This window comes from Somniosus microcephalus, chromosome 4, assembly GCF_052327205.1.
Source record: "Somniosus microcephalus isolate GS21.2 chromosome 4, FLI_Smic_1.0, whole genome shotgun sequence".
Lineage (NCBI taxonomy): Eukaryota > Metazoa > Chordata > Chondrichthyes > Squaliformes > Somniosidae > Somniosus > Somniosus microcephalus.
The window spans coordinates 238,022,755-238,039,664 of record NC_140990.1 but is presented as its reverse complement, the minus strand read 5'-3'; the positions used below and the strand labels follow the sequence as shown (position 1 = coordinate 238,039,664).

At 48.0% G+C, this 16,910-nt stretch overlaps 1 protein-coding gene across 2 annotated transcripts in view; it reads left to right on the top strand.

The window, feature by feature from the left end:
* The window catches only part of itprid2 (ITPR interacting domain containing 2), a 216,176-nt gene that overhangs the window by 173,156 nt on the left and 26,110 nt on the right, over positions 1 to 16,910 (top strand). For both annotated transcript variants that reach the window (XM_085985961.1, XM_085985960.1), the window contains 3 exons: positions 342 to 469; positions 13,590 to 13,740; positions 15,745 to 15,804. In XM_085985961.1, coding sequence (XP_085842087.1) covers positions 342 to 469; positions 13,590 to 13,740; positions 15,745 to 15,804 — 339 coding nt within the window. The remainder of the gene's footprint in view (positions 1 to 341; positions 470 to 13,589; positions 13,741 to 15,744; positions 15,805 to 16,910) is intronic.

Sequence of the window (16,910 nt, the reverse complement as noted above, 5' to 3'; positions counted from 1 at the left end):
AATCCAGTCTTTCTTTCCCTCTCTATTTCTCTTTCTGAGCCTGATTGGACATTGAAATCACCCACTCTAATTTACACTTCCTTCTCAGTCCTTGCGCTGTTTATTTCACAACCCTTCAATCTGATTGGTTAAGGAGATACCCTGTTGGTTGCCCTGTTTCCTTCGCCATGGCACGATCAGCTCGCACTTTCAGCAACTTTTGAAGCCTAAACATGCACAAACAAGTCCTTAACTAGTGGCAGACACTGTAAGATGCCCCGCTGCAGCAAAGTCTGGGCCAATGCAATTTATTTGTCATCTTCTGTGAGAGGATATTAATACTTTCTAAAAACCTTTTTCAGACCACGTATCAAGAGCTGCAGATAATGAGAAGGAAGCTGAACTTTTTTAGAACACAGATGATGGACTTGGAACTCGTTATGCTGAGGCAGCAAACTATGGTGTACCAGCACTTGACTGATGAGGAGAGGTGAGATTTAATAGCCTTGGCATTCATTTTCAGTAGAGATACTTGTTCACTTTTACCTTTGCAATACTACATTTCCTCAATTATTTTTAAAAGATCCATGTGGTTTTTAACAAAGCTCAAATCTGGCGAGTAGAGTCTCTGCAAAATTGATTGTTTTGTGCATTTTGAATGCCAAGAATTGTAAGAGAGAGTCGAGAGGAACAGGCAAAACTAAAGAGCTTTCTTCTATTCACTAGTTTATTTTTTAAAAAGCAGTTAGTTACATTTCATTGCTGTTTAGTAAGATAGACTGTTTATAAAGTGAAATTGAAAGTTGACCAGACTCCTAGGGGTAGATTTTCCTGAACCTGTTGGGAAGAAGGCGGGACTTCCCCTTTCGGGTTTTTGACCCGCCTACTTCGACGTCCGGCCAATCCGCGCGATTTTCCCTTGATTGACCTTGTTGAGCCCACCCAGCGGGCTCAGCAGGCCAATTAAGGGCCACCTGGCAACAGGTGACGTCACAGACTGAAATTTCATTTGTCAAGAGTCCTTGACGGATGAAATATCAGTGTTTTACAGCTGTTTGAAGCTGTCAAACACTGACCGTCTGAGTTCTGACATGAGTCATTCTGCACAAACTCAGTTAGAACTCTTACCGGCACTCAAAGCTGAAGGCTGTCACTTTTGACAGATCGCAGCCGTTCAGCTTTCAGTTCCGGCTGAGTGATGCGCTCCCGGCGGCTACAGGAAGAAAGGCTGTGAAGGTAAGTATAGGTAAGTAAAAGTTCTTTACACACTTTAGACACACCAAACACACTTACCTTTACACTCATGCACCCATCACTCACCTGAGCACTGACATCGCGACCCCTCCAACTCCTTCAACCCGACGGCCCGCCTGCTCTACCTGGCGTGGTTTGGAGCCGTCGGGAAACCCACACGGAACCCCTCAAAATAGGGATTAGGCTAAAAACTGCCTGTTAACTACCTGTTAACAGGCAGTTAATTGGCACTAATCCCTTCCCGCCTGGTTTCGGCGGGTCCCAGTGCGGGGCGGGTACCTGCCGCCCCTGAAACTTACATGGGGCAGGGTTTTGGGCGGGTTGGTGTCGGGACCCCCAAATTTGGGATTTTCAGCCCCCGCCCGCCTGAAACCCCGCCCGACGGCTGGGGGGAAATCGGGGCCCTAGTCTGTTGTATGTGATATAGTCGGTGTGGATCTTTGGAATATAATACTTACTCCATGAATAACGAATAACCATTTATTGAGTAAAATATAATGTTTGGGTGTAGGGTAGATCACAGGTGTAAAGGCCAAGTGCAGTGAGGTCTTGCACAGTCTGCTTCAAGATCCCACATTCCATTCTCCGTTTGTTTTTTGAATGTGCCAATTTAATATCATATAAACCTGGTTTTAAGATGAAAAGTCCTAGTTTAACTCAATCTTTTATTATGACTCATGCCGCAAACCATCTCTATCAGCACCTTCTCCAGGGCTTGAATATCTCTCTCATGTCTTGGTGGTCAGACTAGACATAAAATTCAAATAGCTTGTTTTTGCTTTGTGTTTATATTTAATTCACTGCCACTTCTCCAGGACTGCCCTCCTATAAGAAATTGTGTTCCTCTCTTTGACATGATTTCCATTTTGAAGAACGGGTTGCACCTGAAATATTAACTTGTGTGTTCTCTTCTCATATGCTGCCTGACCTGCTGAGTGTTTCCAGCATTTTCTGTTTTTGTTACAAGATTCAAGGGTGCGATTTGACCAGAGCACTCTACAATTTAAGCATGACTTTTTCCAACTTGTACTCTACTGTTGGCTATTGTAATGAAATCTGTTTGTCTTGCCTGTATTCGTTTTGCACTCATGTATATTACCCTCCCCCACACGGTGTATAGTTTCACTTCCTCTTCCCTGACTAACCTGGAAGGTTCCAGGTCTTGGCTCTTGGCTCCGCCCCTGACTTCTCTTACATAAAGATCCCAGGATCTGTGTGACTCATTCCTGTGAGCCAGTCAGTGTGTTGAGATGTTAGCTCTGATCTTCGTGATTAAAAGCCAACTTGTTAAAGTCTATGGCCTAGAAATTCAGTTTTGCCAGTTTTGGGGCGCTAACGTTAGCGCCCGCCCCAAAGTTGCGCCCCCTTCGCCGAAATTCAGTTGCTTCGCCCTAAGAGGTTGCTGGAGCGCTAAAAGAGGCGTTACACGACTATCTTTAGGCGCTAAGCCGGCGGTGCAGAGGGATAGCGCCGAGGCGGGGCGCAGCGCGGGTGCGGTCATTTTTTGATTGACAGCAGACCCCGTGGCGCCGGCCGGCTCTTAAAGGGGGAAGGGACGATTTGGTCTGCTGCCACGCCCTGCACACTGCAGCTTTCAAACTAGGCCTCAACACTGCTGCTGAGCCCAAGGAGCCATGGCAACGCATGAGAAGGCCCGTGAGCGTGCCCTGCGCTTCTCCGAGCGTGATCTGGATAGCATGCTGACAGCATTGGAGAAGAGGCGCAGGATCTTGTTCCCAGACACTGGCAGGAATCCCACCCACCGCGTCTACACCAAAGCCTGGAGGGAGATCGCCACCAGGGTGTCGTCCTACGGCGATGCCCCCAGGGACAAGGTGCAATGTCAGAAGAAATACAATGACCTGACCAGGATTGTCAGGGTGAGTACCCTTTCCACTCTCCTCCTCATTCTTGCATGTACACCTGACATGATGGGCAAAGGGACCTGAAAGGCCTAATGGGCAGCCCTCAGCCAGCAGCTTTGGGACAGTCATGAGCATCAATTGCACATTCTGCACTTTACACACTGGCCAAGCTATTCCACCATGGGAGGCAGTGCACACTAGATCAGGGCTACACTCTGGCCAAGCTATTCCACCATGGGAGGCAGTGCACACTACGTCACGGCTACACACCGTACTTAGAGCCCGTCCTTTCTCTTGCAGGCTAAAGTTGCGAATAATCGCAAGCGCCACGACATCACCGGGGGAGGCCGCGCCAAGTTCCAGAAGCTCACTCCCCTGGAGGAGCGCGTGAGTGGCCTCATGGGAGGCCGGGTGATTGTGCCCAGAGCGTGCGGAGAAGCCGACCCTCCGCTGCCCGGCAATGGTAAGGACCTCGCCTTTTGGCCCTCTCTCGTCGCACTTGCGCATCCGAGCTACCTCCTTTGCCACTGTGCCACCAATGCGCTGAATGCCACCAGTCATGACTCCCTCGCTGACGCCCTCTCCTCACTCTGAAGCTACTCTTGTGCCTTCCTGCTTTCAGCTGGTGACAAAGAGCTCCCTGAAGCTGCCAGTGACAGCCCCTCCAAACAGGAGGAGGAGGAGGAGGAGGAAGAGCAACCCGGACCATCAGGGGAGGACTCCGGTCCCGCAGCAGAGGGCGAAGTGTTGGACACGTCTTCCCTGGACGAGAGCCTGGAGCAACTTTCGGAGGGGAGTGCAGCTGCTGGGACCAGTGGCGTCCAGCCACCCAGGAGGGCTGCGGGTGGGCCGCGGCCTTCCCCCCAGAGGGGGGAAGGGTCGGAGGGGAGTGCAGTTGCTGCGGACATTCGGCGCCAGCAACGTGCCAAGGGTCGCCTAGCTCGGACCCCTGCTCCCCAGCGGGAGAGTCCCGCCTCCAGTCCGGCCACCTTCACCTCGGAGGAGGCGCGCCAGCTGGACAAAATGGCCGAGGATTCGGACCGCCGCCACACAGAGCTCATGCAGGTGGTGGGACGGATGCCTGAGGCCATCGAGTCGCTGGCGACCAGTGTGCGGGAGTTTGGGGCATCAAATGCCGAGAGTGGCCGGATGATGATGGAGGTAGTGGAACGGATGCCTCCGGCGATGGAGTCGCTGGCTGATGCCGTCAAGTCAGTGGCGGGTGTGATGCGGGCGCAGACCAGGGCAACAGGGGCACTCACTGCTGCCACACGCGCTGCCTCAGCCAGGCATCGCCAGGACACCCGCCGCGCTGCAGCAGCACAGCGATCTGCCCTTCGGCTGATTGGAGTGGATCGTGCAGTGCGTGCCCGGGCGAGTGCCAGCGTGCGACATCACCAGCCAGCGCCTCCAATACGCCAGCTTGCCCACATTGCGCCATCCGTCGCCGCCACTCCCCCAGTGGAGCGTCAACGGCAAGCGGCTGGAGCTGATGGTGGGCATGCACATGTGCGCCAATCAACAGCCGGCCCCTCGAGGCCCAAAGCCCGTGTAGGCCGCCCCCCAAGGCCATCTGGCGGAAGGACATCTGACCCTCAGGCGCCTTCCCCCAGCCTCGCAGCAGCCACTGGGCAGAGCTTGCGGAGGAGCAGCAGGCCGGGCAGGGGCGCCAAAAGGCTGGACAAGGTCTTGCCCTCGCGGGCCACTAAGTAGAGGGTGTGGTCAGCTTTCATTTTATATGGCGGTGGACATCTTTATTTTGCCCATGGTTGTTTTGTTTATGGGTATGTTTTTTGCGTTAAGGCCGAGGTTGAGGCCTGGTTTGTTCAAATGTGGAGTTACTCCTCCCCAGGTTGTGGGAGTGAGTCGTTTGTTGCACTTTTTGTGGGGGCCGTTGATTGTTTTTGGGATTCATGTGGGAAGGGGTTTCATTTTTGTCAAATATAAATTTATCTTTATTCAGACAGTGTCCATGGTTGTTCTTGTTAGTCTTTGTTGCCTTCGCCGGCTGAGGGCTTGCGGAGCGGCTGCATTCATCTTGCTTCATGGCCACAAGGCATTCCCTGACAGGGGGCTTAGAAGTTACGTTCAATAAGCTGGCGACGGACGGCCCTTGGACCTTGTCGCTCCCTCCTGGGAACGTACTCCTCCTCCTCCTGCTCCTCCTCCTGAGGTGGTGGTCCAACGTCAGGTGGCAGTGCCTGAATCCTGCGGAGAGCCAGGTTGTGTAGCATGCAGCAAACTACGACAAATTGGGAGACCCGGTGCGGCGAATACTGCAGAGATCCGCCGGAACGATCAAGGCAGCGGAACCGCTGCTTGAGGACCCCAATAGTTTGCTCGATGATGTTTCTGCTCCTTTGATGGCTCTCGTTGTATGCCTCTTCAGCAGCGGTCCTGGGCGCGCGGAGCGGGGTCATGAGCCAGGTACACAAAGGATAGCCTTTGTCCCCGAGTAGCCATCCTCTTGGGGGAGGCTATGCCTCGAACATGTCATGCACAGTACTCTGCCGCAGGATAAAGGCATCGTGGCAGCTGCCTGGAAAGCAGGCATTGACAGCCAGGATGCGCTGCTTGTGGTCACACACCAGCTGCACATTGAGAGAATGGTAGCCCTTCCGGTTGTGATACTGCTCGCCATGCTCCAGAGGTGCCCGCAAAGCCACATGCGTACAGTCAATGGCGCCCTGCACCAAGGGGAAGGCCGCGAGTCTTGCAAATCCCACTGCACGCTGATGCTGGCTCTCCAGGGCCATGGGGAAGGAGATGAATTGGCGTCTCCTTCTGAAAAGGGCATCGGTCACCTGGCGGATGCAGCGATGCACGCCGAACTGGGATATGTTAGCTATGTCCCCAACAGCGGATTGGAAGGAGCCGGTGGCATAGAAGTTCAATGCCACCGTCACCTTCACTTCCACCGACAGAGACGTCCTGCACCTGAGCTTTGGACGCAGATCTCTGCGAAGCAGGTGGCAGATCTCTGCAACCACCTCCTTTCGGAATCTCAGCCTTCTTACACATCGCGCGCCACTCATGGTGAGGTAGGAGCGCTGCTGGCGGTATACCCTGACTGGGTAAGGCCTATGTTGCCGACGCCTGTTGCCCCCTCTGCCTCTAGCCAGGGCTGCCCCTCTGACCCCGCGTCTGCGAGCCCTACGCACATGGCGCTGAAACTCCGCGTTGGCACCCCATGCAACCCCCATCAAATGCTGGCAAACAGTCAAATTTCCAACAGGGCACTTGCAGCGCTTTGGCCTGAGTCCAAAAATACCTGAGCTATTGCTGCACGAAACCAGTTAGCTTTCCTCCTTGTGTGTCCAGAAATCCGTTGCACAAGAGTGTTTGCTGCAAAATGGCTGCCCTTTATACTGCAGGGTACGTGCCCTTTAATTTGCGCTCCCTGGGGCCCGCGTCGGCTGTGTTGCGTTCCATTTTACAAACGCTCTGGCCGCCAGCCGCACAATGGGGCGGTCCGACTGAAGTTTGGAATCAGGGCGCGCAAAGGACGTTGCACGAGGATGTGACGTCATTTTCTGCGCGCGCAGCCGGGCGGGCGCTAAACTTTGCGCCGGCGCTAAGGGTCAACTTAATTTGGGGCGAGGCGCAAACTGCACTGCGGCCGGGCGCTACACGCATAGTGCCCGAAATTCACTTCTCTTAAGGCGCTAACTGCTGGCGCAACCAACTGAATTTCTAGGCCCATAACTTCTAGTTTTGTGGTTATTGAAGGCACATCAATTTTAATCACTAAAGAATACTAGGATGGATCGACTCCTAAAACCAGAGCGTCTGGACTTGGATCCACATTCTGCTGAAGCATCAAATCAATTTGGACACTGGCTCAAATGCTTCGAACTCTTCGCGAGGGCCTCATCCGCTAGCGAGGTAGATAAACTGAGTCTACTGACTACTCGCGTTAATCATCGGATTTATTCGTTCATCCGGGACGCCACCTCTTACACGGAGGCCATCACTATCCTGAAGGCCCAATACCAGAGGCCAGTAAACGAAGTGTACGCCAGACATCTGCTGGCTACACGCAGGCAGCGACCTGAGGAATCAATGGACGATTTCTTACAGGGCCTAAAGGACTTGGTCCGGGACTGTAACTGCAAGGCCGTGACGGCCAACGCGTACTCTGACGAATTGGTCCGCGATTCCTTCATCACGGGCCTCAAATCGAATTATATCTGGCAGAGAATGCTGGAGAAGGAGGTCCTGGACTTAAAAAAGGCAGTGGCCACTGCGCGATCGCTGGACGTGGTCCAGAAAAACTCTGACTCTTATTCTTCCGGCCATGCGGCCCTCACCGCCTCGAGCGGGCCGCCATCTTGGAATCAGCCATCTTCCCCATCCAGGTCTGAGACCAGCTCTACACCGCCGGAGTCCCCACACAGAAGTTCACCCAGGAGTCCTACTACAGCGGCAATGTCTCGAGGCCCGAAATGCTACTTCTGCGGCCAGGCCAAGCACCCCAGACAACGATGCCCAGCGAAGGACGCTACATGCTTCAAATGTAAGAAAAAGGGGCATTTTAGCAAAGTCTGCAGGGGGAATCCGATTTCCAACTCCGTCACCGCCTCGTGCGTGCCGTGCGGGCCGCCATCTTGGGATCCGCCATCTTTTCCCGACTCAACGGCCGCCCAGGGCCCAACAGTGGCTTCGATCACGGTGGATCAATCCAGGCCACACCTGTTGACAAAATCTATGATGGACATACAGGTAAACGGGAATTTAACGAAATGTTTAATTGACTGTGGGAGTACCGAGAGTTTTATCCACCCTAGCCTGGTACGGCGGCACTCATTAACGGTAACCCCTACACGGAGCAGAATTGCTATGGCTGCTAAGCCCCACACTTCGGACATTTTGGGCTACTGTGTGGTAACACTGACTGTAAAAGGCACGGACTACAAGGATTTTAAACTCCTCGTGATGCCAGAACTCTGTGTTAATGTAATCTTGGGCCTGGACTTCCAGTGCCACCACGAAAGTGTCACGCTAGCATATGGCGGGTCCCAGCCGCCACTCACAGTCTGTGGCCTATCAACCTTAAAAATCAGCCCGCCCTCTTTATTCGCTAATCTCGCTCCGAACTGTAGGCCCATAGCGACCAAAAGTAGACGGTACAGTCTGGAAGACAGACACTTTATCAAGGCGGAAGTGGACAGACTCCTGCGGGAAGGCATTATTGAATGCAGTACCAGCCCGTGGCGTGCCCAAGTAGTCATAGTTAAAAATAGCGAAAAGAAACGGATGGTAATTGACTACAGCCAGACTGTTAATATTTATACCCCGCATATCAGAAATGGTCAACCAGATTGCGCAATACCGAGTCTTCTCGACTATTGACCTCAAATCCGCGTATCACCAGCTCCCCATTAGAACGGAGGACCGCCCATACACCGCCTTTGAGGCGAACGGACGCCTCTACCATTTTCTCAGAGTGCCCTTCGGGGTAACAAATGGGGTCTCGGTCTTCCAACGTGAGATGGACCGCATGGTTGACGAGAATAAACTACAAGCTACCTACCCCTATCTGGACAATGTCACTATCTGCGGGCACAACCAGCAAGACCACGATCTAAATCTTGCGAGATTTTTAAAAACTGCCCTAAAGCTGAATCTAACCTACAACGAAGACAAATGTGTCTTCAACACAACCCGTCTCTGTATCCTCGGCTATGTGGTGGAAGATGGGGTAATTGGACCGGACCCTGACCGATTACGCCCCCTAAAGGAACTGCCCCTGCCACACAATCCCAAAGCTTTAAAAAGGTGCCTGGGATTTTTTTCGTATTATGCCCAATGGGTGCCCAATTACTCTGATAAGGCCCGACCCCTCATTAAATCGACGTCCTTCCCACTATCAGCTGAAGCTCGGGAGGCTTTCACCAGTATCAAACAGGACATTGAAAGGGCTGCAGTGTGTGCAGTGGACGAAAGCATTCCCTTTCAAGTCGAAAGCGATGCGTCAGACTTTGCCTTAGCTGCGACCCTCAATCAGGCTGGAAGACCTGTGGCCTTCTTCTCCCGAACCCTTCAGGGACCTGAAATCAGGCACTCTTCTGTCGAGAAGGAGGCACAGGCTATAGTGGAGGCAGTGCGGCACTGGAGACACTACCTAGCCGGCAAACGTTTCACCCTGCTCACCGACCAGCGGTCGGTGGCTTTCATGTTTAATAACAAACAAAGGGGGAAAATCAAGAATGACAAAATACTCAGGTGGAGGATCGAACTATCCACGTTCGACTATGATATTATGTACAGGCTGGGAGCCCTTAATGAACCCCCAGACGCCCTATCGCGGGGAATGTGTGCCAGCATTCATACGGACAAATTACAGGGTCTCCACAACGACCTCTGTCACCCAGGGGTCACCCGACTATACCATTTTATAAAGTCCCGCAATCTGCCCCACTCCATCGAGGAGGTCAGGGCAATGACCAGAGCCTGCCGCATCTGTGCGGAATGCAAGCCTCGTTTCTACAGGCCTGACCGTGCACACCTTATCAAAGCCACACGGCCATTCGAGCGCCTAAGTCTGGACTTCAAGGGACCCCTTCCCTCTGCCGACCGTAACGTATACTTCCTCAATATCATCGATGAATATTCCCGCTTCCCCTTCGCCATTCCCTGCCCAGACATGACCAGTGCCACGGTCATCAAGTGTCTCTGTAATCTATTCTGCATGTTTGGCATGCCGAACTACATACACAGCGATAGGGGGACGTCATTTATGAGTGACGAACTGCGCCAGTTCTTGCTCTCAAAGGGGATAGCCACTAGCAGAACCACTAGCTACAACCCCCGGGGTAATGGGCAAGTGGAAAGGGAGAATGCTACTGTTTGGAAGGCTGTCACGTTAGCCTTAAAGTCAAAAGGCCTTCCGACCTCCCGCTGGCAGGAAGTCCTCCCAGACGTGCTCCACTCCATAAGGTCTCTGTTATGTGCAGCCACTAACGCTACCCCTCACGAAAAGATGTTCGTTTTCCCCCGGAAATCCACCTCGGGCATATCTGTACCCGCGTGGCTGACGTCTCCGGGGACAGTACTATTGCGGAAGCACGTGAGAGGCCATAAAACGGACCCCCTTGTGGAAAAGGTACAGCTCCTCCATGCAAACCCTCAGTACGCCTATATCGAATACTCTGACGGGCGAGAGGACACTGTTTCCATAAAAGACCTCGCTCCCTCGGGGAGCGGAGAGAACGATGAGAGACTACCCGAGGAAGACCTACACCAAAAAGAGACAGGACGCCCAGAGGTATCAATACCCAACTTTAACCTGGAGGACACTGCAGATAACCTGGAAGACACTGCGGAGGCCCGGACAGCGGAGGAACCAGAATCCACTCCCCTAGAGGCACCCCAACCGGCTTTGCGCCAATCACTGAGAACCGCAAAACCTCCTGACAGACTCACTTATACCAACTTTTAAGAAACATCACCCGATGGACTAAATCTAAAGAAGGGGTGAATGTAATGAAATCTGTTTGTCTTGCCTGTATTCGTTTTGCACTCATGTATATTACCCTCCCCCACACGGTGTATAGTTTCACTTCCTCTTCCCTGACTAACCTGGAAGGTTCCAGGTCTTGGCTCTTGGCTCCGCCCCTGACTTCTCTTACATAAAGATCCCAGGATCTGTATGACTCATTCCTGTGAGCCAGTCAGTGTGTTGAGATGTTAGCTCTGATCTTAGTGATTAAAAGCCAACTTGTTAAAGTCTATAACTTCTAGTTTTGTGGTTATTGAAGGCACATCAGCTATATAGTTCAGCATTCTATTTGCTTTATTGTTTGTTGCTCCGCCCTGGTTGGGCCTGAGTTTGAGGACTGCTAGATGTCTTTCAATTTCATTCATAGTTATTTTAAGACCATTCGTGGATAGTTTCAGCCTTGCCTCAATGGTGGTGCTCTTGCCTCTGAGTCATTTAAACCTACTTTAAAAATACCTCATTGGCTGTGAAGCACTTTTTGACAGCCTGAGGCCATGAAAGACGGTATATAAATGTAAGTTTTTCTCTCTCTTTCTATGCATGCTGCTTATATTTTCTTCCTATGTGGCTTGCCTTATATCTGTCTGTATTAAATTTCATCTACTGTTACAGCAACTTAATATTTTGTTTAATTCTTGACTTAGCTCACAGGCTGCCTCCTCAGCTTCAACAGCCCCATCTAGGTATGATCTGTGAATTTGACTGGTTTGCATTGAGCTTCTGGATCCAAGTTATTAATAGAAAGAAAGACTTGCATTTATAGAGTGCCTTTCATGACCACCGGATAGCTCAAAGCACTTTACAGTCAATTAAGTACTTTTTGGAGTGTTGTCACTGTTGTAATGTGGGAAACGCAGCAGCCAATTTGTGCACAGCAAGCTCCCACAAACAGCAATGTGATAATGACCAGATAATCTGTTTTTGTTACATTGGTTGAGGGATAAATATTGGCCAGGACACCGGGGATAACTCCCCTGCTCTTCTTCAAAATAGTGCCACGGGATCTTTTACGTCCACCTGAGAAAGCAGACGGGGCCTCGGTTTAATGTCTCATCCAAAAGACGGTACCTCCCACAGTGCAGCACTCCCTCAGCGTGTCAGCCTAGCTTTATGTGCTCAAGTCCCTGGAGTGGGATTTGAACCCACAACCTTCTGACTCAGATGTAAGAAGTCACACAACACCAGGTTATAGTCCAACAGCTTTATTTGAAATCACAAGCTTTCGGAGCGCTGCTCCTTCTTCAGGTGAAGTGGAGAAATGCATAAAGACACAGCTTATATAGTCAGAGAATCATGTCAGATGTTTACAGGTAACCTTTCCAACTGCCATTAATCACACCTCGGCAGAGAGATAATCACAGCAGTCAAAGGTGTGAATGGTGTCCAAACTAATTTCCAGGCACTCCACCAGAACTTCTCCCTATCTCCACATAACTCCTCTAACATGGTACCCATAGCTTCCCATCCTTGAGCCAATGTCTTGTGCATTTCCAGGTTTACCCTGAATCACCATTAATTTTAGCTTAAGTAGCTATCCTTTTAGTACTTTGTTAAAAACTTTTTGGTATACCACACCATGGGGCTTTCTATAGTTCATTTCTGATGTCACAAAAAAAAAGTCAAGTATGGTGGTCAGGCAGAATCTCCCCCCTTCTAAATCCATTATGGCTATTTCGTAAGTTATCAGAGAGGTAATTAAGTTTACTCATGATGATAATTCCTTTATTTTACCCAGTAGTGATGTAAGGCTGATGGGTCTGTAGGTGCCTGGGTCTGTGTGGTCACTCTTTTTGAACATGGGCACCACATTTGCCTGTTTCTAATCTAGCAGGATCTCCCCAACATTCATCAATTTGCCCAAGTTTGTCAACCCTCACTCAGCCTTTGACTCTTGTATAAATGCTGCTTTACCTGGAAGTGTATTTCTTTTTACCCTCTCTAGCTTCTTCATTTCATTTATGTCAAAGTTGATCATTTTATTGGATTATGGAGAGCATGTTATTCAAAACTTGCCTAGTTATCAACTATTTTATGCTCACCCTCCATTTTAACCTTGTCTTTTTAATCTTTTAGGACTCTCATCTCTTCTCTGACTGTCCTACTGTTGTACTGAGAGAATTTTCTGTTATGTTTTGCACCTTTGGTTATTTTTATTTTCAGATCTTTGCCTCTCTTACCACCCATTAGAAAGGCCTCTGAATGTTTTGCCCCGGTAGCCCCTTCACTCCTCACTTGTTTTCCTCCTTATTCCACTTCCGATAGATTTATTTAGTCCACAGTTCCTAATTCTAACTATATTTATCCTGTACGATCAACATTAGTTTAGTTGAGTCTTAAAACAATTATTTAAGACAGAGAATTATTCATCTATAATTCAGTTGTTTTTGCATTATATTCCACTTACTTCATTTGGAGCACGAGCGCATATGCCAATGTGTCATTTTGCCTAGGGCAAAGTATTCCCCCCACCCCCATCTTTCGTTCCTGCTGTTAACCAGTGGAAGAGTGAGAGGTAATGCGTTCAGAAGACCTGATAACTGCTGAATAAGTCCATCTCAAATCATTACAAAAAACCTGCATTCCAACATTCATGTTGAATATTCTGTTCACTTTTTTAAATGTCATTAATATTACAAAGGCATTATGTGAAGTCTTGTATTCAAAGCTGTTGGTATATGAGCTGTTCATTTCTTTTAGAAATTGTGTAAATTCTGAGCTCAATGAAGATGTCAAACTGGTACTTTTGGATTTTACTGTTTCTTTGGGTCTGGCTTCATGTCCAGAATTAGGTCTAAATCCAAACTCTGAACAATAGCTCATTTGTAAGCTCGTAATGGAGTGACAATATTAGCATTGCCTTGTAAGTAGTTGTAAATCTACATTTTAAACCACTGCATATGTCTTGTGCTGAATCCTTGTAATGTAGTTTAATGCATGTGAAGAGCATTCTGAGTAGAAAAGGTAGATCCAGAATTGTTTCTTGTTTGCAGGCAAGAGGCTGACCAACTGCAAAACCTTCGGAACTGTGTGCGTATGGAGCTGCAAGAGTTGGAACTGCAGCTGGAGGAGCGATCGTTCATTCTGGAGGAGCAGCTCAAAGCCCCAAACCAGTATCCCATGTTCAGACCTCCATCTCGTGCTGTGAGTTGAATGAACTTAATCCTATTGATCCTCCTCCAAATTACTGTTTTGGATGGCACAGTAAGACAAAGGATTTGTGTATACGCACCCATTTTCACAGGGATATTTTTGGTTAATTTTCTTTTTCCTGTAATAATTTTTTCCTCCTCTGCCTGGCCCAGCACCTTTGCAGCTGAGAGGGGGCATTTGCAGGGGCCATTCCCAGGCCACAACATTAGGCCCTTGTAATCAAAGAGTTGCCCAGACATCGCTCTCACCTCTGATTTTATTCTGCTGAATGATGCCACAGCCTCTACTTGGCACTTTCACACTCCATTCAGCTCAAATTTGGAATTGAATGAGTGAGACTGCCCCTGCTAATGCCCAGTGCCATTCCACACCACCGCTCTCTCATATTCTAGACATTTCAGTTTAACAGAACTAGTGTAATGCTACAGAGCTTTTGCTGATGAAAAGAATAAATCTTCCCCGTGCTTAGTTTTGTCAAAGGGCTACCATAGTAGGCACTGCAGATTTTCAGCTTCAACAGCCTATCACCACTAAAGGCTAATTATAAAACTTTTAGTGTCTATGTTTAGCTTTTGTAATTGTAATATCTGTGTTCTAGCTTCCTGATTGATTAAGTCAGTGTTTTTCATTTTTCTTATTAGTTATGTTCTGCTTTGCAAAAGATTAATAATGAGGGGGGGGGGAGAGAGAAGTTTTAAGATTAAAATAAAAGGTTAGTAAGCTATGTAGCATATATCATTTCATTTGTTTTTTATTCCCTTAATGGCAAATCATGGATTGAAACCATTTAAGCTCCCAAGACTAATGGGGTTTGAAATCTCTATCAACATGAATATAGCATGCGGCAGATGGAAGTATTTAATAACAGAAATTCTTCCCCTTTTTAGTTCTTTCTCTAGATCGTTGTGTCTGTGTTCTCTCTCTCTCACTTTCACACACCTCTTCATTTTTTTCCTTGTTTATCTGTCTTTCTCTCCTCTCGCCTCCTATGTCTCATAACTTTTCCAAGAGAAGAAACTCAAATAGAATGTTATTGTTTATTGCGAGGGGAATTGAATACAAAAGTAGGGTGGTTATGCTTCAGTTATACAGGGCATTGGTGAGACCACATCTGGAGTACTGTACAGTATTGGTCTCCTTATTTAAGGAAGGATGTAAATGCGTTGGAAGCAGTTCAGAGAAGGTTTACTAGACTAATGCCTGGAATGGGCAGGTTGTCTTATGAGGAAAGGTTGGACAGGCTAGGCTTGTATCTGCTGGAGTTTAGAAGAGTAAGAGGTGACTTGATTGAAACATATAAGATCCTGATGGGTCTGGACAGGGTGGATGTGGAGAGGATGTTTCCTCTTGTGGGAGAATCTAGAACTAGGAGTCACTGTTTAAAAATAAGGGGTCACCCATTTAAGACAGAGATGAGGAGAATTTTTTTCTCAGAGGGTCGTGAGTCTTCCTCAGAGGGCAGTGGAAGCAGAGCCTTTGAATATTTTTAAGGCAGAGATAGATAGATTCTTGGTAAACAAGGGGTGAAAAGTTATCGGGGGTAGGCGGGAATGTGGAGTAATCGGATCAGCCATGATCTTATTGCATGGCGGAGCAGGCTCAAAGGGCCTGGTGGCCTACTCCTCCTAATTCGTATGTATGTTCTTCTCTCTCACTCTGGGGTATTCTTTCACTCTCACAGGAGTGTGCTTTTTCTTCCCTCACGTCTTGCTGACCACTGCACATCCCCGGGCTTTTCTCAAGAGCTATCAGTATTAGGGAAATAATAAATGAGCAGTACTCTGGCTATAAAGGAAATGTATTAGAAAATGGAACTCGATTAAAAGGAAAGGGGAATGTGCCTGATGCTTGGAATTCCATGATTTTGTCCTCAAGCTAGTAATTATTATTTTACTTTAGAATTTGGTAGAACTGGAAAAGGCAGTCTATTTGCTGAATGGCATTTACATTCTACATATTTTAAAGTGCTGATTTTCTGGTGCTTGTGTATTACAGGAGACATTCACTAATAACATAGATACCATGTCTTCCTCCTCTCTCAATGTAATGGAACCGGTAAGTAAGTTGGACTTTCCCTGAATGGTGATAAATACAAAATGCACTGAAGCACACAATTAGATGAAGCGGAAACCCTCCTATCTCTATATTATATATACTAAATATTAAGTGTATGCACCCAATGTGATTGGCTTCTTACTACATTTGTGAATTTATAACTTCCTGTGATCAACACCCTAGCCTGTGCATTCTGCAGTCGATCAATGTACTTTATTACCTGCATCACTGAATGCTACAATTTTCCATTAATCCTAGAGACTGTAAGTTGACTTAGACTCCAGCAAATGATGTCAATTATAGATTCCCAATATCTTTCTACTTCCACAGTGTTTTCATCTTCCATTATTGTACTTAATAGCACACCTGGGGAAAAAGGTTTAAATATATGCAGTGCTGTCTTGTTGATCAAAATGTTACTGAATGTCACGCCTTTGCCAAATGAGATGCACAAGGGTGTTTAGTTATGCTAATTATTTATTGGATTATCAAGACTGATGGGTAAGTACTTGTAAGTGGTGACAGTATGTCTCATTGGTCCTATCTGTATGAAATAGATGAAAAATTGACATTCTAGATGTTGTAATCAGAGGACATTAAGTTGACTAGTTTTATATCAAAAGATTTATTGACCAATCTCAGCATATCAGTTAACTCTGCAATTTTTCAACATCTGGTATAGCTAGCTCACCTGCTAATGACCATCACAAATAAAATTTCCTGACTTAGGTTAGCAACTAGTTAGCAACAGGGGGAGTGGGACTAATTGGACAGTTCTTTCAAAGAGCCGGCACAGGCACAATGGGCTGAGTGGTTTCATTCTGTGCTGTAAGATTCTATAATTCTATTGTGTTGGCCAAGCACGCAAGCGGTCATTTTTGTCTTCAGATTTTTTAAATTGCTAATTATATATTTTTGACATTGCAACAAATTCCCCAATGTACTATTAATAGAGGATACATGCCTGAGATTACTGACATGTAATGAGCCGAGTGGTGTGGGTTTTATAATTGTCGAGCTCTGGAACTTAGTTCCGCTGTAAAATATATTTGAGCCAGATGTTGAGAGGAGCTGTGGAGCGGTGAATATTGAAGTCACAAAAGGGA